The 25,278-nt window shown below is 48.0% G+C and overlaps 1 protein-coding gene across 1 annotated transcript; it reads left to right on the top strand.

The window, feature by feature from the left end:
- Positions 1–14,146: 14,146 nt before the first annotated feature.
- Positions 14,147–20,563, top strand: LOC135900749 (uncharacterized). The gene is made up of 5 exons (XM_070524702.1): positions 14,147–14,177; positions 14,456–14,595; positions 14,658–14,896; positions 15,326–15,722; positions 20,522–20,563. Exons 1-5 carry the CDS (start codon positions 14,147–14,149, stop codon positions 20,561–20,563), a joined length of 849 nt encoding a protein of 282 aa, XP_070380803.1.
- The last annotated feature ends 4,715 nt before the right edge of the window (positions 20,564–25,278 follow it).

Genomic DNA, 25,278 nt, shown 5'->3' with positions numbered 1-25,278 from the left:
GCTCAAGGAAACTCGAATAAAACGCAGGTACGTTCGTTGCTAAAATTCCTCGCATTCGCATATTGGACCACGTGTACATAGTATCTCATTGTGCCATAACATAATCAGCCGCCACCTACATTTCCCTGTACTTCCCACTTCCCCTTTCCCCAGTGAGGAGTAGCAGGCTAGAGACACGCTCTCCAGGTCGACCTCTCCTCCTTTCTGTTCATTAAAATATACTCCTCGCACACTGTTTCGTTTATTCTGGTTTTTGTAGAGCAAGAATCAACAGCAAAAAAAAAAAGAAGAGCTTCGACGGGGGCTAGTTGGTGCATGCCACCACTGTCCAACTCGAGAACACATCCGTGACGTCACGCGAAGAAGAACTTCTTTCAATATGGGCATCTCTATAGGAACTATGTTTATCGCGATTTCGAGCGCGGAGGCACAGAGGGGGCAGTTGGAGTGCGGTTTAGTGGGCGGAGGTTGCACTGGATGTTTTGGGTTTTCACCGAGTACACATGCCACGCCTACTACAGCCCCCGGCCGTGGAAGCACATCCAAACGTTTATTTCGAGTTCCTCGGGTCTGAATTCGTCTACCGGACCCCCGCTTCTTGTGACTTTAGAATTAACCATACTCATTGTTGAAGCAAGGCACGCACGGTACGTAAACGTTTTATGTTGGCGTATCAGTGTCCCTATGTGCGTGTAACCAGTGTTATTGTCGAGAACAAAGTGAACGGAGGGGTTAGATTTTTCTCGTTCGTCAAGACACAACCACATGAACGCCACAGACAACGAAGCCAGGGACCCTCTATGCTTCCAGTTGTCGTCATAACCACCTTTATTACCTTACAATATTAGCCTCGCCAACAATGCCACCGCGAGACATCGCCGTGTTTTGGGGGGCAGGCTCTGGCGGCCGCTTTTCCCACCTCTCCATTCTAGCCACTGTCCACTGCAGGACGAAGACGGCTCCCAGCAATCTCCAATCACCCTGTCCTGCAACAAGTGACCCCATCTTTCATGCCTGATAATTTCCTAATTTCATCACGCTACGCAGTTCCCTGCCGTCTTCGACTGCGCTTCCCATCTCTTGGTACCCATACTGCATTTCTAATTCAGGTACCATACGTGGGCTTATTAGCCAGTTGACTCACTCTTAAATTCACGTACTAGGTGACGCCTGCGGTAAAAAGGATGCTTCACATCAAACGGCATGGCCATGAGCGGCACCAGCTAACACTCCCGGAGTCGGACCTTGTACATATACACATATACCCGAGAAAGTGGGTAGGAGAAGAGCCATTGTCCTGGCTCGATTACATGCTTAATGATGAAGATGTGAGTTCAGCTCCCAACAGAGGCAAGTTGCTTCTTTGTCCACTTTTATTTCCCTATATCTTATAACTTATGCACTTCCAATGAATGAATGGATGAATGAACGTTTATTAACAGAAAGCTGGCTCTATGACCTAAGTGGGAAGAAGTGGGTAGGGAGCAAAGGAGAGAGGAGGGACATCGTGGGAATCAGCGGCCCATCCCGAGAATCTCACCCAAAGCTCCTCTAAAGGGCGTGGATGACGCCTGTTTGTCCATTCGGTGGAAGGCAGAGGCAGCCCTGGTGCCTCTAAGGTCAGTACGGGAGGTCGCGTCTCCGCAGAAGCGGGTCACTATCGGCGGTGGCCAAGTGGTGGTTGGCTGTTCGGATTCATTCTTCCTGTCAGTGGCTTAGCGTCCACGACCTCGATCTCCTCCCGAAACGGGATAATGTCCTGCGATTAGAGTGTGGGGGTCAGGGTCTTCGCCGGCGGTTTTCAATAGCTGTTGGCATTGTCGTGGCGAATGACGATGGAAGAGACTGTCGCTTTCTTTTCAAGCTATTATGGTAGCTGCCAGGGCAGGTAGTTTCGCAGCCAGGCATACCGAGGAAGACCGGCAACGGTACGAAGTGCCTCGTTGGGAAGCCCTTAGAGTTTGTGAAATTGCGCAGCCGTCAAATTGAAGACAATACATAGCACCCTATGCGGCCCTGGAGGTGAGGACAGCCTGCACAAGGAGACGGGCAACGTCTGTACTTGCTCCTTCCATTCGCCATGAGATGCACCGGATGAAGCGGGGCGCATTGAGCCATGCAGTGATGAGTTGTCTTATCCATGTCAATGCAGTTCCTATGCGGCCAATAGGAATAACCGGCGCGCGTTTATGACCGCGGTCGCTGGCTGCGCAATTGTCTTGCCATCAAAAATCAAGTCAACCGACGCGTCCGCGTCTCTGAGCAGAATCAGAAATTGTGTCTTCTTGGGTGGCTCGCAGATGCCCGCGGAGGGCAGGCAGTAAGATATGTATATATAGAGTCAAGAATGTGTTGTAGCATTGCTGTCTGACCCTGCAAGGAGAGCACGTGTGTCGTCCTGAGGGCGATGCCACCGGCGTATAATAGTAACGTATAGATCACGGATGAGCGCTAGGAGTTTAGCTAGCCGCGCTATAACCACACTGAACAGGGTGTGGGAGACGTTAACGCCTTCAGACACATCCCGCCGATTGGTCTTGTGCTCCGGATCCGGAATTCGGATCTCAAACGAGCAGTCAATGATCCCAAATGATCCCAAAGGGCTTAAAAAAATTAAGGGGACGCCTGTAATGCCGTACTCTTCGTGGCCCTCGACCACGTTTTCGTGCGCGTCACCGTGTCGAAAGCCTTTTCGAGGTCAACGACTGCCAGCATGTTCGGCCAGCTCAGCCTTTTTGCCCCTTTGAGTCCTGTTGATGATGCGCCGCAGGAGGTAGAGGATGTTAATCAAAACCAAAGGTAATTTCCCCTAAGCTTTCCTAACTTGTTAGCTTCGTGTGGTTGTTCGAATCATGTGCGCAATCAATCAATCAATCAATCAATCAATCAATCAATCAATCAATCAATCAATCAATCAATCAATCAATCAATCAATCAATCGATCAAATAATGGACAACATAATGAATAGTAGCAAAATACGGACCCTGGCGAACTTATCCTCGTCTGATGCCTTCTGAAGCAAGGCTAACAGCTGTGCACCACGGATGATGCAAGTCCACGCAAACAACGCTCACCAGAGGGCGCAGAAAGTGAAACGCGACCACGCCCTGACTAGCACTTGTTATGTTGCGGTGACCGTAAGACACCGATAACCAGACAGCCGAACCGCGGACATTGTACATGCAGCTCGTCCGACACGAAAGTAATTATCTAATCTGTGGCACGAGCCCCACTCAGCGCGTTTTCGAAAGGCCGGACAGCCAGCCACCAGGCTCTCGTTATCCCCTCGCCTGCGAGAATGCCCGCCGGCAATGGCCGATAGTTGGTTTTGCTCGCGACGCACGTATTTTTAGTCCCTTGAAAATTCTCGCTGTTTGGTCGAGGACGTCTGCGAGCAAAAGCAAACTCACTGTTTTCGTCATGCGCGCTTCCTGCCGTTGATTCTCTGGCGAAGCAAGATAGCGTTTGAGCCTGTGGCTATCCAAAGAAACTGTGCGCGAATATTTGACACGTTTGAATAACGAATCGAGTAGTGTCCTATTCGATGCGGTCTTCGAGCAGAACAGTCGCTATCCGTAAATGCAATTTTTCTTTTTTCGAATAGTTCGCGAGTATCTCAAAGCGTTGACTGTGCTCAATCAAACATAATACTGTAGAAAAAGTATACGACAAACCTTATCTTTGCGAACATAGGCATAGTACACGAGAACTCACGTAGGGGAGCAGGCTACGTCCACTCAGACTTTAAGGGTTGTGATGTGATCATTCGCACTCCCCGGACAGTCCTACAGACGTTTTCAGCAAATGTTTGGAACTGCTTTGTGCACAGTATTGTATATTATTTCCCCAACCCTGTAAGATACCGCGAGGGCTTACAGCGTTGGAAATAAAAATAAAATAAATAAAGTGATAATTTGTTTCTAATGCTCCACAAGGGCTTTTAATAAACGTTTCATAACGTGCAATATAATTACAGCTACGTACTAACTTTACATAAATACTAGAATGTGAACGTCGTTCCAAATAAATAGTGAAAACAGCTGGCATTATTCGAAAAAAATGTTCGAAAAGTATTCGATATCCGGTTCGATTCGCTTATGGCATTGCTCAATTCGTATTTGACTCGCTCTCAAAAATTACTATTCACATACCCCTACTATTCCAAAGCGCTCGTAACGGCCTAAGCTATACTGAGCCTACATGCAAGCGCAGTGTTAAGCTTTTGGCAGCGTTTGTAAGGGTATTAGCCACCGCAAGATAAGTTGGGGAGGATTCGAACTTGCCGCTAAATTTAGCGACGTGGGATACAAAATCGTAAGAGGCCAGGCAAACAGATCCCGTTGGCCGCAATCGTTGATGCCGTGCAAGTAAACACATTTATTCGATAAACCTTGACCTCAGCCGCCAAGGTCATAGAGTCAAACCTCGATATAACGAACCTCGATTTAACGAAATTCGCGATGTAACGAACAATTTTCATTTCCCGATCTTAGTTGCACTGGAAACGGAATAGCGTTGGAAACCGAATAGCTTGATAAGTGAGATCTATACACAGCGCTTCTACGTATACGCACCCTGCGCTTATGCAAATTTGCACCCTTTGGGGCTTATCTTAATTTGTCCCCCAACAATAATATAGGTCATCAAGGAGAAAACTTGTCGTCCATCCGACAGGTGCACGAAGTTACAGAGAACCAGGATGGATCCTGGACCAAGACGAATTGTGTTCAAGTGCGAAACTTTCGGCGAGACCCGTATGGGTTTGCCGTGTACAGCTCCGTACTACAGTGGATGACAAATTTTCTCTTTCATTTATCCACCTGGCGGGCTACCGAAGAGTTGATTTGCAAATGTTTGTCATCTATCTAACGTGCATTTACTTTCTTTCAAACTGCGCGAGCAGCCGGTATACTTTAAGGTAACGAACAGCACGCGTGATATATGACGTTTCTGACGAGAAAGGATTGGGCACGCAGCGCTAGCTAAAGGAAGTTCACGCAAGGTGGATTACGATTATTGTTTGAGGTCAACAAAGGCCCCAAAGAGTGCAAGAAAATTTTTATAGAATATATGAATAGACCTACTAAGGCCACAACGCTGAAGCCGTTTTTCCACAGTTCATCTTTGCCATTGGTGAACGTTGTACTTTTCATTGCTTATAGAAGTAATCGGTAGGCTTGTACGAGACAATGACAAAGTGTGTGCTTACGTTAATCATTATCTCTAAGTATATATTTTTACACAGTACTTGCGAATTTCCAGAAATGTTTGAGTAGAGCACTAAATACCCCGCAAATTCAATCGTTACTTCGAACGTGCTTCCAAGGTACGATTTCCAATGAAATGCGACAACAAAAGAACAAAAAAAATCTTGCAAAAAGTTTAGGCTGGCTTGCCGGAATAGCCGTTTCTTGTAGCCAGTAATTGGGCAGTGAGAACTGCCTTGTAATTAATTTGCAGGTATCTTGCGAGTGTCTTGAGGAATAGATACAAGATACTTGGAAAACTTAAGGTAAAGTAGTATACGATTAGTGTTGGATGTATTTGCAATGTGCTGAGTTACTGTGAAAGATATAGGCGCAGCAACTCCGACGTATTTAGTTAAGTCAGGTTTGCAGAAGAGGCTACAAATTACAGCCCACGTTACAGCCAGAGTGACATTTGAAAACCATGACAAATTCTAAAAAGGAAATTCCGTAACAAGTTGTTTCTTCGTCCCCTTTCATTTCACCTAAGCTTATTTCTACACTCCAACTAAAAAAAAGAAGATACAAATGATTTCCCCTATGATTTTCTTCGCTAAATTATCTGTTGGCTTCATAGGGTTATTTTACGGCTTTGTCGACTCCCCGACCTCTATCGCTTCCCTCCAAAGCCCAACTCAACCTACTTTATTCCACCGACGGGACCCGTGTGACTTGATCCCTACTATAACCGTGATTAACCTATACTTGTTCTTTCACTCATACAAGTCGGTTGGTCACTGCCTGCCTCAACATCCGACACATCCAACATCAACATCCGACACTATCAACATCAACACTATCAACGTCAATCAACTATCAACTATCATCAACTATCAACGTCAACATCCGACGCTATCGATCACGCGACAATACGCGTAGATCGAACCGGCGACCACGAGCTTGAGGTGACGCAGCAACGTGGTCGGTGAGTCACCGACACGGCGCATTAGAAAAAAAAAATACGTCGCAGCACATTGGCTCGTCAATATTGATCGCATATGGAAGATTACCTCTCAAATAATACGTGACGCGTGACGCCAGAGGAGATTACACCGCACGTGGAAAGACAGATTACGCCAGGACGTTGCAGCGGATGGGAATGATACCAGGACGAAGAAGGCGGCGGACCACTTGAGATGCGACTCAACACGCATTGATTGCTTACAGACACACATTCTGAGACTTTCGCGGAAAGAATTATTGCAGTATGAAGACATTTCTCGAAACGCGTCCGAACACTTATATACATCTTGCTCGACTCCTAAGCCCACCCTTGATGATCGGTCCTGACCGCTTGGTGGCTAGGGAAACACGTAAAAAGTTTGTCTTGCGTTCTGATTTCTAAGCAGAAGAGTGGCATTTGGTCAAGCGGTGCTAAAGCACTTTCTCCCAGCCGAGTGAAAGTGCTGCATCAACGACAAGGAGCTCTACGGATAGCGCCAGGTTTCACCGCCAGAGGGAGTGTCAGGTGGAGGGCGCGAAAACAGACTCGAAGGAGAAGCGGCAATAAATTACATCCGAAACGCAACAGCCGAATCCTTCCAAGGCTATGACGAGGTTTTACTTGAGGAAAAAAATAGCATGAAAGAGACCCAAGTGGAAAAGGAGCTGGTGCTGCAAATTTAAAGTGGAAGAAAGCGGAAGAGAAAATTCCTAAGCGCACAGCCACAGGGCTAGACGAGGTTCCCGTTAGGCTGATAAATGAACTGGGACCAAAAAGTAAGGAACCTCTGGTGAAAGCAGTGGAAAAAATTTTAAGAGATAGACGAATACCAGACAGTTGGCGACAAAGTAGAATGAATTTAATTTATAAAGGTAAGGAGGAGAAAGACAGAATTCACTCGTATAGACCGTTAACCATTACATCAGTAATATACAGGCTAGCAATGCAGGCAATCAAATTAAAGCTTCAAGCATGGGCAGAGAATAATGGCATTTTGGGAGAGCTTCAGAATGGCTTTAGAATAGGTAGGCGTTTGCATGATAACTTGTTTGTTCTTACTCAGTGTATCGAAATATCAAAAGCAGAAAGCAGACCGTTGTATGTGGCCTTTTTGGACATTACAGGAGCATATGACAACGTAGACCGCAACATTTTGTGGGATATTCTGGAAGGGGAAGACTTAGGTAACGATTGTCTACAGCTTTTGAGAGAGATTTACTTAGAAAATACCGTTTGCGTTGAATGAGAAGGGATGAGAAGCGCCGAGAAAGTTCAAATTAACAAGGGACTGAGGCAGGGGTACTCTTTATCCCCGCTGCTGTTTATGATGTACATGGTGAGAATGGAGAGGGAGCTAGAAGGAAGTAATATCGGGTTTAATCTCTCATACAAACAGGCAGGTACAGTAATAGAGCAGCAACTCCCAGGTTTATTTTATGCGGACGACATCGTGTTGCTCGCTAACAAGCAAAGTGATTTGCAACGTCTGGCTAATATCTGTGGACAGGAAGGCAACAATTTAGGTTTGAAATTTAGTGTTAGAAAATCAGATGTTATGGTATTCAGTGAATACAGTGAACAGACAGTGGAGATACATGGCCAAGAAATACCTCGGGTAACAGAATATAAATACCTTGGTATATGGATAAACGAAGGCAATGGATATATGGAAGCACAGGAAAAAAAATCATAACAGTCAAGGGGAAGAGAAATGCAGCCATAATGAAGCACAGAGCGCTATGGGGATACAATAGGTACGAGGTCCTACGAGGTATGTGGAAAGGGGTAATGGTTCCAGGACTTACTTTTGGAAATGCGGTTGTTTGCTTTAAATCAGGGGTACAATCAGGGCTCGACGGGAACCAAAGGTCAGTAGGTCGCCTCGCATTGGGCGCTCACGGGAAGACTACAAATGAAGCTGTGCAGGGGGATATGGGCTGGACTAGTTTTGAAGTTTTTTCCTCTCTCCTTTTTGCTCCCCTCCTTCCTATCTTCTATTTCTGTGTTGCTGTCACCTACCTGCAGAAGAGTAGGCAGGCGTTGTGCCTCTTCCGGTGGCAGTTGCCAGCCTGCTCCTCGCTTTCCCTTTCCTAATACCTGTGTATATGTGTATATGTGTTCAAAAGAAATAATAATAATAATAATAATAATAATAATAATAATAATAATAATAATAATAATAATAATAATAATAATAATAATAATAATAATAATAATAATAATAATAATAATAATAATAATAAGTTTTTCTGAAATTCTTCCGCATCGATGCTTTCTCGCGTGGACACCGGTAATTCATTCCATTCTTTAATGGTTCTTGGAAAGAAGGAAAATGCGTAAGCGTTAATGTGCATCTGAGGTATTTCAAAAGTATCATATTTGCTTTTCCGTGGTGTTCTACCTTGTCGTGCTATCAAATACTGTTCGCTATTGATGTTGAATGTGTTTTTAGTGAGAAGAAAAAAGAACCTTAACCTAGCTATGCGCCTGCGTTCCGCGAGCGTAGGCAAGTTCAGCAAACCGAGCATTTCTGAGACTGCATCTGTGCGAGCATAACGCGATAGAATAAACTTTGCTGCTCGTCGTTGAACTCTTTCCAGTCTCTCAATTAACCCTGACTGATAAGGGTCCCAGATTATGCTGGCATATTCTAACGTGGGTCGAACGTACGTTAAATAAGCTGTTAGTTTTACTGACTGTGAGGCTAACTGCAATTTTCGTCGCAAGAACCAAAGCTCCTTTTCCGCAGTTTGGCATATTTTTGTAACATGGTTCGACCAGCCTAAATTCGCGGATATATGTATGCCTAAGTACTTCAGCACGTCAACCGAGGAAAGGCCGAAGAATTCACTTAGGGAGTGCGCCTTGGCGCCTTGGGGAAGGGGACGTACAGAGGAAAGAATAGAGGCGGACAAGATGGTAGCGGCACGCATAATTGACAGCGGCAGACAGGCGGTGCATTTAGAGCTCGGACATCAGCCACGTGTCCTCCAGGAACCTAAGCACGTGCTTGAAAGCGGAGCTGTGGTACAGGCCGTGGAACAGGAGTTCCGACGCCAAGACCGCATGGAAGGCCCGGGTGTCGAAACGATGTGCAAGGAGACACCCTGTCCTTGAAATGGGCGAATCAGAAGAAGAGGTGGAAGCTAACGCTCCAATGTCTCTGCCACGCCCCGCGCGGTACTGTCCGGACCTGATGACAAGCCACTTGCCGTCCAGGACCGGCCCATCCGGAGGCTCGCAAGTGTTTCGACGGACTTTCAAGGCGCGGAAGCTCCTTTACTGAGCGCATTCCCCCCTGAAGAAAGGCAAATGTCAGGGCGGGGGACGCTTGTGCCCCTTGCTGCGAACCGGTGGGTGACCGGCGGCAGCGAGGGTCGTACCCGCGACCTCCCGCAATCGAGGCCACGGACAATTTGTCACGACTGCGGAATAGCTTCGCTGCAAAAGCTGCATAAAGACCTACCAAGGTCGGACATATTTCCCCGCTCTACGATTTGGGTCGCGCGTAAGGGACGTGTGACGTTTTTATGCGAAGCATATTACTAGAGCTCAACCCAGCTCCTCAGGCGCGGCGGTGTCGCCTTCAATACCACGTGACACCGTGACGTCACGACAGAGGAGAAACGGGGCTCCAACTTGCGCCGTCGCTCGCGGCGTCGCGGCGGTATATAAGCAGCTGCGCTTGCCTCTGCTAGACACTCACGAGGTGAGATGCCTCCTGGAGACAGAGCTGCTCGTTGGAATGAGAAGCGAAGGTTGCGGCGTGCTACAGAGACTGTTTCTAGGTGCTTTTGCTACGGCGCAGCGACTACGCGCCCCGCATCGGACGCGGTGAGCGTCGAGCAACGCAGCGTTCGGCGCGACAACGAAATGTGCGCCTGAGCAAGCGCCGCACGCCTGAGCCGACGCCGACGACACCGGCTTTTCTGCGACACGAGCTCCTTAACGCTGTCGCGTTAAAATAAAGGCTAGTATGCTTCGCATCCTGGGCTTAACCTTAGCTAAGCCACAGCCAGTTTTTTTTTACCGGCTGTTGGTGTCTCTTTCGGCTGCGGACGCTTCGTGCTTCTCTTGCTGGCGCGGAATACATGATGACGCCGCCAGCTGTGCCCGTGTATTATGCGAAGCATATTACGAGAGCTCAACCCAGCTCCTCAGGCGCGGCGGTGTCGCCTTCAATACCACGTGACACCGTGACGTCACGACCGAGGAGAAACGGCGTTCCAACTCGCGCCGTCGCTCTCGGCGTCGCCCCCCGCATCGGACGCGGTGAGCGTCGAGCAACGCAGCGTTCGGCGCGACAACGAAATGTGCGCCTGAGCAAGCGCCGCACGCCTGAGCCGACGCCGACGACACCGGCTTTTCTGGGACACGAGCTCCTTAACGCTGTCGCGTTAAAATAAAGGCTAGTATGCTTCGCATCCTGGGCTTAACCTTCGCTAAGCCACAGCCATTTTTTTTATCTGGATTCCCTGAAAACTTTTGAGTCCGTATGCAAAGCACGCACTGACACTAGGCGGCTTCTCCGACCAGGAAATTTTCTGTTGCGCATCAGAAACTGGCGGAAAGAAGAAGAAAAGAAAAACGTTATTTTTAGCGGCAATCAATCGTCGCTCAATATTCTTGAGAAAAAATAAATAAAATGATGCCGGTCGGACAGAAAGAGTGAATTATGGTGTCTACATTCGTTTTTTTTTCCCTTAACACTTTCAGCGCGGTCACTATAACGGGTGTACCACGTATCTTGAGCCAAACGTTGAAAATATGCGAATGCCACATAGCTGGGTAGAACCATGGTAATGTTGTTTGCCGTCGCTTGGAAATACTCAGATTAATTTTTTTTACATTCTGCCTAATTACATAATTAGTCTTAATGAACTAATCAACATATCAAAAGTAATGCCTTTCTGTAAATAAATTTCTCCCTCTTCTTCTGTCTCAAAAGTTATGGTTAGATGAAAAGCGTCCATGTTAGAATTGTAGAGCAACGTGAAAAACTCCCAATACAGTTTTCTGCTGCGCAATACATAAAAGTGCATTTCCGAGCGTGAGAGAAGCCCGCGAATACACGCAAAGTGCCTCGGGTGGCCTGTCGCGCGTCAATTTTCGCATTACTTGAATTGGAGATACGGAAGCTCAACGATTCCGGGAGTGGGAATGACCCAATTATCCCCATTCCGGTGAGTTACGAGGAGTGGAATTACGAAGGACCTCCCCTCTACGCAACTCTGGTACGCAGCATTGGGCTGGGCAAGTGTGGTTCAATCCCACCACTGGACACGTAGTATTCATTTAGGTATTTTTTCTTTTTTAAAATAAAGACGCCCCGACAGGAGGCAGAGCGATACCTACATACCTCAAAGTGCCTGGTATAATATGACTCAAATGCCGCTTCTCATTAAACCATGAGAGGGGACCTTGTCGCACTCCGTGTTCTGCGGCTGGCAGTGTCAGCGAGTGAATTAATAACGCCAAGCGAGCACATTTACGTGCATACGAAATGAGCTTGATTCACTCACCGTTTAACTGGTCCAGTGACCGACTGAGTCCCAAACCTACCCAAAGGCTGTCAGTGACAGGAGGCGTCCGCAAACATTTCAACGGGATGCGAAAGGTGGCCTGGCAACCTTGATGTGACAAAGACGCGATGATGTTGCCACTGCATCCAGTGCGGGCATAAATAAACAAAGAAATTAATTCATAATATAAGCGTGCTTCACTGGCATGAATCTTCTATAGGCACACAAAATTAATAGACGTGGCCAAACTTTCAAAAGTTACTTGGCAAAGCATATCGTAGGAGCGACAAACTTCAACGACGAAAATTGTTAGCGTAGTAGTATTTGACCCCCTTTGCCGTATGGCAGTACCTGGTACCATGGTTCGTTATACAATACGAAAGTATGATCGCGCTGTTTAAACACACGGGAGCATGGGAACATTGCCAAAGTCGATAGTCACGATGCGCGTGAATCGCACGACTGCTTTTGTCCACTCGCCAATCAAGATTCGTGTTTAGAGCACGAACGCGTGCTTGCGTTCGTATTTGCGATGCCATTCCAACGTGTGCGAACAGTTGTTATTGCACACGCGCGCGTTGTTGAGAGAAAATAAAATCTGACAAGCTTTTTTTATAAACGTCATTCTATTCTGAGAGGTATCATTCATGACATAGCCGCATGCAGGCCAAAGATGACTAATACACACAGGGGCGTAGAAAAGTGTATAATATCTCGCAGGCGTCTCTCACAGAGGCGCGATTGCCACCGCAGGTGTGATGAAATCAGAGCTCGCGTTACGTCACGCTCCGCCATAGTCTCGAACATTCGTCGGCGATTTCTTTCTTTCTTTATTTCTTTTTTTCGAATCCAGCCCATCAGGGCAACGTGATACCTGCCGACAGGTGCACCATGATATTGAGTTTTCGCCAGCTTCTCTTAGTGCGTCACGCCAGTCGTGGTATTGGACAAACGTTGACTTATGAGTCAGTGACTGATGTTTTCATTTCTCTCATTCCTCTCTGTTTGTTTGTTTGTTTGTTTGTTTGTTCGTTCGTTCGTTCGTTTGTTTGTTTGTTTGTCCACCCCTACACAAGCAGCGCATCCCCGGTGGCTTCCCGAGCTCTGTGCCTATAAGAGGGGGGCATGACACATCACAAAGAAGGAAACGTTTAGTTAGCACCGCCTTCGATAGTCACCTGTCTAAGGGAGAGAAGGACTGGTTGTGAGCGGGCTCAAGCGTCCTTCATCCGCTCTACATCCGAGAACCGCGCTGACCTTCGCATCGCTCTTTAGAACCCAAATGAACAGCAGCACCTTGAGAGTGCCAAACTAGCCTGTTGAGCAGACTTAGTTCGCACAGAGCCTTTGTCATCATCGACACCACCGACTGTCTCAGGTGATTCCGCGAAAGGTAAGTCATGAATTACAACTGATAGTCTCACCTCCGCGGTGTACTCGGTTTGACGCGTCACATATATTTCCGATAGTCTAGAATGGGGAGGCAGAGGGAGCGACTCTGGAGATAGAATGTGACAAATGGCTGCATATTGCTGACGCCTCCTGAATGAGAAAAGCTAGGGAGATGACAGAAGACATGCCGTCTATGTTAACCAGAACCGATCCCGGTTGGCTACCCTGCACTTATCGAGGGGGAAAGGGGAGAAAAAGAGAGATAAAAAAGGGGGAAGGGGGACATAGCTTAAACGCACAGGATAAAACTAGAACATTCCACCACTGCTTCAGAGGTAGTCAGTCAATCCGGTCGACTTGAATAATCGCAGTAGCGCTCTCGTGACTTTCTGCTGCTGCAGTCTGCGATGCCGTGATCCCCAGGTCTTTATCAGAAAGGAATTATTCTGTTGCACGAAAAAGAGATTACAACCCAGAGAGGGAACGCTTAACTTGCGACTGTGATCAATACGACACAATTCGTGCGAGTGCTCGCAAGTTCCCACAAGCGCCGACGGTTCCCTCATCAAAGCTGCCTTGCAAGTTCCTTGAGGTCGCGGGATCGTATCCCGGCCACGGCGGCCGCATTTCGATGGGGATGAAATGCGAGAACACCCATGTACTTAGATTTAAGTGCACGTTAAAGAACCCCAGGTGGTCCAAATTTCCGGAGTCCCCCACCACGGCGTGCCTCATGATCAGAAAGTGGTTTTGGCACGTAAAATCCATTTAAAAAAGAAGGTTCCTTCTTCAGGCTCCAGGTTTTGGCCTTACGTTCATGTAATGGTCGAAGATATGGAGAGCTTGATGAGAAAAAAGATTATCCCTTTGCGACACGGCGTGTACAATTGTACACGCGATTTTCACGAGCTTTTTTGCGAGCTTCTATCGTCGTCATCAACACTTCGGCCATTGGAGCCGCATTCGAATTTACCGCTCTACCGGACGGTGCTGCCATCTCGTGATTGCCGCGCCAAATGCATTACCAAAACAAGAAAACAAGATGGACGCCTCGACGTTCTACGGCGCGTCAAGTAGGTGCTCTTGGCTTTATCTTTTCTGCCTATTTAAAACGTTGATTAAGCTGGAACTAAAGCTGTGGACCTGATAACTGAGTGCTATAGATAAGAATAATACGGAATTATTTTTTATTGTACTACTGGTTAGGAAACGGTGGTCATGTTTACGATGGCGTGTCTATTTGTACACAACGTGTCACAAATGCACCGTTTAGGCGGCCGCCGGTTCATCCTGCTGTAACTGCGGCGAATGTCGCTTTTCTGCTTTACTGAGCCTTTTTTTCCTTTTATAGGCATCCAGACTCATGCGAGAACAAGACGCAAGACTCCGAACTCGTCAGTAGACCAGCTTTTTGACGCCATCATGAATGGAGATGTGTCAGACGCCGATCTTTCTGACGATGAAGTCGCCGATGTACAGGCAGCTCAAGCGGTAAGTGGCAAATAGCGAAATTTCTTGTTAGCAGTTGCATCATTTTGCCTTTACGTTTGCAGGTAACTGCATCGAATGAGGAGCATGACCCTAAAATGCATCCTGCAGACGACGAGGGTGATCTCAGTGACAGTGATGAGATGCCTGCGAAAAAAGTGAAGCATGTCAAGTGGCTCTCCAAACCTTTCGATCCAGTGGACACGCGCTGCACCTACCACCCGCTTGGCGGATCAACGCCAGAAGAACCGCTAAAGTATTTCATGAAGTATTTCACCGATGAAGTGTTCGAGGACTTCACGAAGTACACAAATATTTATGCCTTGCAGAACACAGGAAACGAACTTTCGTGCTCCGTGCAAGAGATGAAAGTGTTTTTTGGAATTCTCATTTACATGGGTGTCCTGAAATTCCCACGTGTCCGCATGTATTGGCAAAGCGGTACCCGAATTTCTGCAATTGCAGATGCAATGGCGGTAAACAGATTTTTTAAATTGCGAAGCGCATTGCACATAACTGACCAGAATGAGCCAAGGGATGCATCCAGTGTGGACAAGTTCTGGAAGGTGAGGCCGCTCCTCGATGTCATTAGGTCCCGGTGCCTTCAGCTTGAAGAGCTTGAACATAACTGCATTGATGAGCAGATGGTGGCATTTACAGGAAGGGTCCCAGCAAAACAGGTGGTGAAAAGTAAGCCAAACCCTGTTGGTGTGAAGATCTTTGTGCGATGCAGCACCGATGGTCTGGCGCATGATTTTGAACTCTATCAGGGCAAAGGCACAGGAGTAGACCGGGAGTTCTCCTACCTTGGTCTAGGGGGCTGTGTGGTAATGAGACTTGTGGAGTCATTCCCACAGCACCGCAACCTGAAATTGTTCTTTGACAATTACTTCACGTCCGTGCTGCTTCTGAGGGAGCTAAAAGGTATTGGAATCCTTGCCACGGGTACGATCAGGTGCAACAGGCTGCTGGGTTGTAAGCTGAAGGGCGAAAAAGAAATGCGAAAGGAGGAGCGTGGGATCACCGATGTCAAGGTGACAGAGGAAGGAGACGTTGCCCTTGTGCGATGGAAGGACAACAATCTGGTCACGGTGGCCTCAACACAGGTTTCCACTGGTGAAGCTAGGGCTGTGAGCAGGTGGAGCTCCTCGAAAAAGGAGCGCATCGAGGTAGAATGCCCACAGGCTATACTAGAGTATAATCGCCACATGGGTGGGGTTGATAAGTTGGATTTTATCATGTCGCTCTATCACATCAGAGCAAAGACAAAAAAATGGCCTGTAAGGGTAATTTCACACCTCACCTCATTTGCGCTTGCAAACTCATGGTTGCAGTATTTAAGAGATGCTTCTGCTGAAGGCCTTGTCCGAAAGAACACGATGGACATGCTACAGTTTCAAACCGATACTGCCATGAGCCTGCTTGTTTCCGAGAAACCTTTGGAGAAGAAGCGAGGGCGACCAAGTGCGGAAAGCTTACAGAGGGTATCAAAAGCACCTCATAATAGTGGACCCCTCCTTACAAACACTGTTCGTTTGGATGGTAAAGCGCACTGGCCTCAGCACGTGGATGCACGATTCCCACAGCGTTGCCGGAAGCCTGGATGCAATTCCAAATCACGAGTTCGGTGCAGGAAGTGCGAAGTATTCTTGTGCCTGTCCGCCACTAATGACTGTTTTTATGAATATCACACCAAGTAAGCAAGAAGGCTGATCAGCTGATGACCAAAGAGGAATTTTTTATCGCTCTACCTGCAATATTTTCATGCAATAAAGCCTTCGGTTGACTTTTGCTGACTTAGTTGTATTGAGTCACAGTGTGTACATATGAGGACGCGACCTAATTTATTAAGTACCTAAGGTACCGGCTTGTTTATGGTTTTTTACTGAAATATTGTTCATCAAGAGTGCACACAGGCAGTTTCAAAATTTTCTGATGACTATATCCTAATGCGTGTCGCAAAGGGTTATGCAAGCTTATGGCGAAACCCGAAAGACGCAACGCTAAAGTTCCTCTCACCGGTATCTCTTACACGGAAGTGTAACAAGGGGCACATGTTCGCGAAGGTATCGTTGGCCGATGACGATAATCGTGCTGGGCGACAGTCTAGATAAAATACAACAATGAAGCGCTCTTCGGAAATGTCCGAAACGGCTGCACACGGCGCGCGTATTCGTGCCCAGTCTGGCACGTGGAAAGCGCCGGTAAGATAAGAGCTTGCGAAATCTTTATCATTCGGTTCTCTCATTCACGAAATTGGCCGGGGGTTTCCTTTGTTGTTTTTTTAACGTAAGGTACGAACTATCTTAATTGTTCTGCAGAAGAGCCATCAGTAGTAGCCGCCAGATAATAATAATAAAAAATCATTTCAATTCTGGGGCCTTACGTACCTAATCCGCGATCTAATTAAGGCCGATCCACACGACGGACCAAGTCCGCGGGCCGCTCGGTCACGTGATGCGACGTCACGGCCCGGCGCGGTCCGGTCCGGCGCAGAGCACATCCACACGGCGGACCGCATAGCAGACAGCAGAGCAGACCAACCAGCTACACTATCGGCCAGAGTGTTATCATTGTTATCATTCCGGCTCGAGCCCCACAAAGACGGGAACTGCTCAACGAGGTATACAAAATGAAAAAACCTCCTCGTCACTCCAAGAGGACACGGTGTTTAAAAAATATGTCTGCTGCACGCACGTGTAGGCGGAACGGCGGACATGAAACTACTACAGAGCCTTCTAGCCTCTATAAAACTACTGGCTTGACTGGCTTTTGCTGAGCCGAAAACTAGATTGGATTTGGCTGACGACACTCTGTTGCCGGACAACATTCGTTGGCTAAGCCAAAATCGCTGCGGTTTGCATGCGGTCCGCCGCCAAAACGAATGCGGGAAAAGCTTCGGCGATTTGTTGGACCGCGAGGGCCGCGGTCTTGCGCGGGCCAACGGCGGTACGCAGGAACTGGTGACGTCCTATCACGTGATGCGCGGACCGCGGTCCAAAAGAGCAATTTGGTCCGTCGTGTGGATCGGCCTTTATGAGGCACGCCGTAGTGGGCGAACCCAGATTACTTTTGACCACCTGGGCTGCTTTAACGTGCAAAAAGTGCACGGTACCCGGGCGTTCCATGCATTTCGCCCCCATCGAAATGCGGCCGCCGCGACCGGAATTCAATCCCGCGACCTCGTGCTTAGCAGCGCAACGCTGTGGCCACTGAGCAACCCGCAGATAAGGATAACTGGTCGAAGTTTACAGCAGCGACGCGAGAGACGCCGTTATGGAATGTTTGCTGCAGTCTAACTACCTGTGGTTACATGTTTGGCGCCTATAGATTTCAGCACGGGCTTGTCTTGTTTGCTTGCTTCGTTGTTTGTTTGTTTTCTTGTTCGTTACATTTCCTGAAACGAAAATTATTGTACCATTGCCACATCCGTCGATGGCGCAGAAATCTATTCGAGTGGTACCGCAGTTTTTGAGGAACACCGGCCTCAGTGGTAATGCGGTGCATCCTACTGTGTGAGCGCAGTGCTCTGGCAGTGCTCCCCCTCTCTCTCCCTCTCTCTCTCTCTCTCTCTTGTTTGTTCATTTCTTTGTTGTACGTATGTGCGTGCTGCCAACGATGGCCAAACAAGGAAACATCAGCTTGGAGCCAACATTTCAAGAAGGTGACATGTTTTCGTCAGGGCAACAAATGCCTTCCTTGCCAACGTTTGTGTGGTGAATGCTATTTGTCTATGAACACATTATTATTATGCCTGCATGGATGCCTAACGCGTCGTAAAACCCAGTCCTTTCCCATGAAATTAAAGGTGTTCTGATATTCATGATGTTCATGATGTTCTGCCCTTTTGAGTGAACTGCACAAGCACACTGTTAGCTACAAGTTTTGGGGTAGGAGCTTCGCCACCATCAAAAAGACTCGATAGGCAGTCACTCGGCAAAGCCGCAGAGTTTCATACAATTACTAGAGTAAACTGTGGCGCTAGTGTCCGCGGGAGCTGCAAGCAGGGTAGCTCGGCCAGCACGGGGATGAATAATGGTTAGTATATATGCCATTTGCCTAAACTTGGTCCTTCTGGCTTTGAATGGCTTCGTGACTTTGCAAAGGTTTAAGAAAGTACTACGTTATATCATCATCATCATCATCATCATGAATACGCCCACTGCAAAGCAAAGGCCTCTCCCATACTTCTCGAACTACCCCGGTCATGTACTAATTGGTCATGTTGTCCCTGCCAACTTCTTAATCTCATCCGCCCACCTAACTTTCTGCCGCCCCCTGCTACGCTTCCCTTCCTTTGGAATCCAGTCCGTAATCTTTAATGACCAGCGGTTATCTTCCCTCCTCATTACATGTCCTGCCCATGCCCACTTTTTATGCATTGCATATTGCAATCACTCAGTTCAGCCCTTGGTCGCGGCCGGGCAGCCACCATTGACCTTTAGCGCAACCACGTGACGTGACGTCACAACAGCCGGAGGAAAAGCTGGGCCCCAACTCGCGTAATATGCAACGCATTCTTGGCTTAACCAAGCTAAGCCTGGTCATTTTTTTTCTTGATTTCAACTAAGGTGTCATTAACTCGCGTTTGTTCCCTCACCCAATCTGCTCTTTTCTTACCCCTTAACGTTACACCTATAATTCTTCTTTCCATAGCTCGTTGCGGCGTCCTCAAGTTAAGTAGAACCCTTTTCGTAAGCTTCCAGGTTTCTGCCCCGTACGTGAGTACTGGTACGACACGGCTGTTATACAATTTTCTCTTGAGGGTTACGTTATATATATATGATTAAATGAATATCATTAAAATAGTCCTGCGGCAGGATTCGAACACAGAAGCCCGATATTGAAAACATCAAACAAATGACGCATGGACCACTGCAATTAGCTGCGATTATGCGTGCTTGTGGAGTCTTATTACCCTCTGCATTGAACAACTTATGAATTGCTTTGAAATTTAGGCCAATTTAGGCCCATAATAAACCAAGCCACAAGAACATCCGAAGCCCCGAGCACGATGATCAGACAGATCCCTGTACTACGCATCGTTCCCGTGATGGCTGAACGATCGCAGCGCCAGAGTTCCCTCTGGAAATTATTGTATAGAAACTCTATGGGCAAAGCAGAACACTTTAGGAAGTTAGGCAAAAGTGCCTGCGATGTTATAACGGTTCAGAAAATGAACCGCTTCATTACCCTCTCGTGTCGCTTAAAAATGTCGCGTTTGCTGACGAAGGCGCGACTCTGATTAACCACGCGAGGGCAAGCCGACGGTTTGTTTTCCGAACAGCTATTTGATTTCAGCCCTTCGTAGAATGCACGACCACTTACGGCTCGTACGTGCTCTGTATCCAGCTACGATGGATTTCTCTATGCGTTGGCTAACGAGTCGCAGCCAAGCCGAAGTGCACTATAGCCACCGTCTTCACGCCATCTTGTTTGGATGCGCTTCCAACACGCCTAGTGTTGTCGAAAAACACATCCCATAAATGCTGAAACGCAAGCGCAAATTGGCTGACTAGCTGGCAAGGCCTTCGCATAAACAAAACTGAGAATAGATACTGAATCCCGTTTCTATCCCCAGCCATTCACGTCCTGATTTGGCGTCAGGTGAATCTGGTCAGACCAATGTGGTCAATGGTTCTCTTTTTTTGACCGGGTAGTATCGATCGCTTGGAACATACTGGCCTCAGAAAGAGCTGTTGCGTGAAGTGGTTGATGCTTAGAAAGAAGAAAAACCAGTTAAGTTACCAGATGACTTAGCGTGGTGTAAGCTGATCGCGGGGACAAGCCTTCGTCCTGCAGCAGACGTACATTCTAATGTCGACGATGAACCCATTATTTATATCCAGACATTGAAACTGTGTTGCAATTAAGCGGGAGTAAAGAGAGTGGTCGGAATAAAATCACGTTTGTTGGCTGTTCCTATTAGGGTAGCAATCATTATCGCCAGCAGCAGCAACAGCCGGTTTAAGCAGCGAAGGACGAAGGACTCCCCCGGATATTTCCCTCATCTCATGGCACCAACCTGCCGCTCTCGAGTGCGTCTCCTTTCTCATTACATCTTGCCTTAACGCCACACCCTGTTAGCCTGACCGCGACCTCCGAGATGTAGCCGAGCTCGGTACTGCGCCCCTTCCGATCTCAGAGGCTATGCTCTAACAAACCCCCGGTTGCACGCCTCTAACATACCTTGCACCCGTCTTCGATATCCATCTTTACATTCCTTCTGGGCAGCACAGTTATAATTATTTCCTGTGCATTTTGTTTTCTTGCTTATTGAAACGCTTTCTTCTACTTTTTTTTTTTATTTCTGCATTCCGTTCGCAGCAGTGGCCGAATGAATGAGCATCCGCGTCGAATGCGGAAAGCACTAGCTTCGAAAATTAATTAAATTATGTGGTTTTACGTGCCAAAACCACTTTCTGATTATGAGGCACGTCGTAGTGGAGGACTCCGGAAATTTCGACCGCCTGGGGTTCTTTAACGTGCACCTAAATCTAAGTACACGGGTGTTTTCACATTTCGCCGCCATCGAAATGCGGCCGCCGTGTCCGAGATTCGATTTCGCGACCTCGTGCTCAGCAGCCCAACAATACTAGCTTCGAATACAGCTGCCGCCGGAAATCCACCGGTTTTCTTTTTCAAACGGGTAGAAATGTGCCCCGGCCTGGTGCTCGGTTACTTGCGGAGTTTCTCATCTGAAAATGAGGCGCTATAAATAATTAATTATATGCGCGCATCATTTTCTATTCCATGAATCGTTCCACGGTATACTCACGACACGGGAAGGAGAGCCCGCAAACAAGGACACAGGTAGGACGAGGACAACACAAAGGCCGAACGTCGTTTGTATTTCCGCCTCTGTGTTGTCCTCGTTCGACTTGCAGCTGTGCTTGCACGCTGGCCTTAAACCTTACCATGAATTCCTAAGAACTTGCTTAGCTTTCAGTCGTTCAAAGTTGCACGGTAGATATAGCTTCTCTTCCAGTCTTCATTGTTATCCTCCAAGTTTCGAGCCCATATGCTAGCACTATAGTACAGAACGCGGCAGTCCACATTTATCTTGAAGTGTATCGGTAAGCTGCCGTTGGTTAACAGCGCATTACATAGGTGCGCAGCAATATCTGTAACGCACGCGAAACCGTGGACAACGATATCTGTATCAAAGGGCGTCTGCCGCGCCAAGAGTGCTCGGTGGTTTTCATTGTATTTCTCCGCAATTGTCGATGCGATAAACGCTGAGGATCATATCGACCGCTAGAGGCGACGCGGGCAGAAGCCAGTGCTTCGCGTTGCAGAAAGTCTACGTAACGTATCGCGGCTACACCAACCGTTAGATTCGCTTATATCAGCTGATCACATCAGGTGAGGTGAGCTGGACAATAGGGCGGCCAGTCGGATGTCCTCCCGTGTCGACGCAAATTGTTTGATACTGCACACAGTGTACGCTGCTGAGTTATCCAAAAGGGAGTTCCGACAAATCGGCTGAGATACTGCGAAATAAGCTGTTAATTGGCGCTTCGACTGAAGCGCTCCAGTGTCCGAACAATGTCAGAAACGACACAGTTGAACCAACGGGTAATAACACGAAGCTAGAAACTCTAGCTCACAGTATACTACATGCGGTATGCACTTGATCACATAAATACTGTAGTCGTCAACGTGAGCGCGCTGACGTTCATTAATTAATTAATTTATTTATTTAAGCGTTCCGCCGATCCCGACAAGAATTATTGCAAAAAGGGAAGCGAAATATTCAGCGATGATTACGATACTCTCTAATGCAAAGTTTGAGTTCAGCTCTATAGACGCGTTTTCATTTCGCGATGTACTAAGGCATCGCACCGTTCACCGCCCCGTCTGGCAGAGCCGCGATACGCGGTGCTATGCAAGACCTGCCACACATTACCAACGCGTCCCGGCAAGCGCATTATGCAACCGTAAAATCTACCGGGAAACGGTTGCGGCTAACGCTATTCGCGAAGGCGAGCTTTCTGGTGCTTTTTTTCTCGTTATGTTCGCCCGCACGACCGGTGCCGCGGATGGATGGATGGATGTTATGAGCGTCCCCTTTGGAACGGGGCGGTGGCTAGCGCCACCAAGCTCTTGCTACTATGCTGTCTAATATACTACCTAGGTTAACCAATGAAAAAAAAAACACTATGAACTACCACGTCCAAATTTTCTGATACCCTATTGCGAACTGTGCTTTTGTACGTCTCCGTCCTTTGTCGTTTCCCTACTTTTCTTCCACCAATCCTCCAATCGCCTCTTACTGATGTCTATTGCGGACCTGTTTGCTTTACCACTGCTCCCGTTGAACCCAAGGGCTTCAAGGAGGCCAGTGGTGCCTAAATCGAACCGCTGGAGGACGTGAGTGGTGCCTAAATCGACCGCGGATGCAGGGACGTGAGGGCCATCTGGTGGTGCTTCAAGGTGTCTTCCCCTCCTCTTTCCTCCTCACGCTCCCGCTGCACCCTCCCCCTCTGCTTTCCTCCTCACGCTCTCTCTACCCTCGCCGTCTGTCGTCCGCCGCTGTGCTCCGCGTTCGCTCCTTCATCCTTCGCTGCGCTCGTTCGCTCGGTTACGCCGAGGGACGCCGACGCTCAACGCAGGAACGGCCGCCCGAGATCTGCGCTCTAAGAGGATTACAAAATACAAGTGCAGAATAAATCCAACACGTGCGCACGTGCGAAGTGTAGATCAATGGCTAAATCGAGCAGGGCGTCGGCAAACGTTCAACGAATTTACCTTGCCGCAGAATTACAATAGGGATTAATTTGTCCGGTCGTCCAAGTTGCCGGAAGCAGTCCAAAGCAATTCTTTTTTCAGCGCACGAAACCGAGGGCCAGTGACAGATCAAACATGTGAATGTGCCTTTGCAACCGTGCAATTATTAAACACGGCTGCATTACGCGAAAAGGGCGTGTGTGTGTTTATAAATGCAATGCCCGGCAGTAAGAGCACGGAGAATGTCCGGCTTTTGGAGGAGACAGTTCTATCGGCTGCTGGTTCCGACCTAAATCTACAGCGAAGGCGGTGGAAGCGCTACTAAGTCTTTTAAGATGCTGTTGACGTTGCTGTCAGACCATTATCCTTTTTGCGCGCTTACTCGTACTTGGTCCTATGTTGTTCCTCTGATATGTCCTTTTTCTTGGTAGTAGTAGTGCTTTGTCTTTTATACATATTTACGCTGTCAGGCAGTATGCAGAAAGATGTAGCGGAGTGTAATACCGAAATTGCGCCCCTCGTGATTAAATACGCGGAAATGTAAATATTAAGAGCATAAAGACATTTGTAGTAACAATACCATATATGTAGCTAAATAAGTAAAACAATAAGTGAAACGAAAGAAGTAATGCAGCCAAGTGATGAATGAGGACGTGTTACCTAATCAATTATGTTTTCCCCATTTATTTCCATCATCGCTCCCCCTCCAATCCTCCTCTCTCACATGAAACCCAACCTGGTCATTCATTGCCTACCCCTCTCGAGCCTCCTTTCATTTCGGCTCCCTACACAGATCGCCTTACGCGGATCATTTCCATGCACGTGTTATTAGTCGTAAGGTCGCACGTGTCGTACTAAGTTCCTTCTTGTAGCACTTGCCGATAATGCTAACGGCAAGGCTGTCATTATACGAACAGAAGCCCCAAGAAGCTCAGAATTGCACTTGGTGAGCAGTGATTGTCTGGACGCCTCTCATGCGAGGAAGCAAGTGCGGGCGCTTCCACGTGGAACTTGTCACATGATCGTAGCCAAGGCCTGCAGCAGATGTCACCATTGTTATTTCTTTCTTTCCAAACATGTCACTGAACACAATTCATTCGTCGCTCTTGGATCTAACCTCGGAGACTGTTAACAATGACGCTAGATCCAGATCCTGTCGGCTTTCCCGGGATGTGGCAGTGGACCAAGGCCGCGAGCACGTATCTGGCCTTGTCAGCTGATGACCGTGGCCTACTCTTGCGCGAGCAAAAGTGTGTTGCACCTTGATGATGGGCATTCGGTGACTTCGCATACCGCATTTCTACACGCATTACACCCCCGCACTTGTCCATGGCGCAGGCACCTATTGCAGAAAATGCTTATTTCTCTGAAGTGTGCTCGCGCGCGCGCACGCGCACGCACACGCACGCACACACACACACACACACACACGCACGCACGCACGCACGCACGCGCACACACACGCACGCACGCACGCACGCGCACACACACACACACACACGCACACGCACACGCACACACACACACACGCACACGCACACGCACACACACGCGCACACGCGCGCACACACACGCACACGCGCACGCACACACGCACACACGCACACACGCACGCACGCACGCACGCACACACACACATACACACACACGCACGCGCACGCACGCACGCACGCACGCAAAATGCGCAGAGACCATCGACGATGACCGGCAATGTAAGTGAATAGCCTTGACAAGCACACGAGCGAAAGAAAAAGCGACCGAGCGAGCGAGAGCGAGAAGAGAGAACGTTTTCCTTTCATAGTCCGACCACCGACGCACCTATACCACTGACCTACCACGAAAACGGCTGAACGAGCCAAAGAAAGCTCTTCGCTTTAAATATTGCTTCTGCTGCGGTGCTTAAGAGGTGGGCGGACTGCAGTCACGCGCGCGTTCCTCTATGATCAAAATTTGTCA

Source organism: Dermacentor albipictus, chromosome 8, assembly GCF_038994185.2.
Source record: "Dermacentor albipictus isolate Rhodes 1998 colony chromosome 8, USDA_Dalb.pri_finalv2, whole genome shotgun sequence".
Taxonomy (NCBI): domain Eukaryota; kingdom Metazoa; phylum Arthropoda; class Arachnida; order Ixodida; family Ixodidae; genus Dermacentor; species Dermacentor albipictus.
Note: the sequence above shows the minus strand (reverse complement) of the source record. Positions and strands in the feature narration are given on the sequence as shown.

Bases quoted from the DNA above. Each gene is read 5' to 3' on its own strand.
- LOC135900749 (XM_070524702.1), top strand. From the start codon at position 14,147: ATGGACGCCTCGACGTTCTACGGCGCGTCAA. The intron at 14,596-14,657 runs GTAAGTGGCAAA...TTACGTTTGCAG, and splicing joins ATGTACAGGCAGCTCAAGCG to GTAACTGCATCGAATGAGGA. The intron at 15,723-20,521 runs GTGAGCAGGTGG...TGTTCCTATTAG, and splicing joins CCACTGGTGAAGCTAGGGCT to GGTAGCAATCATTATCGCCA.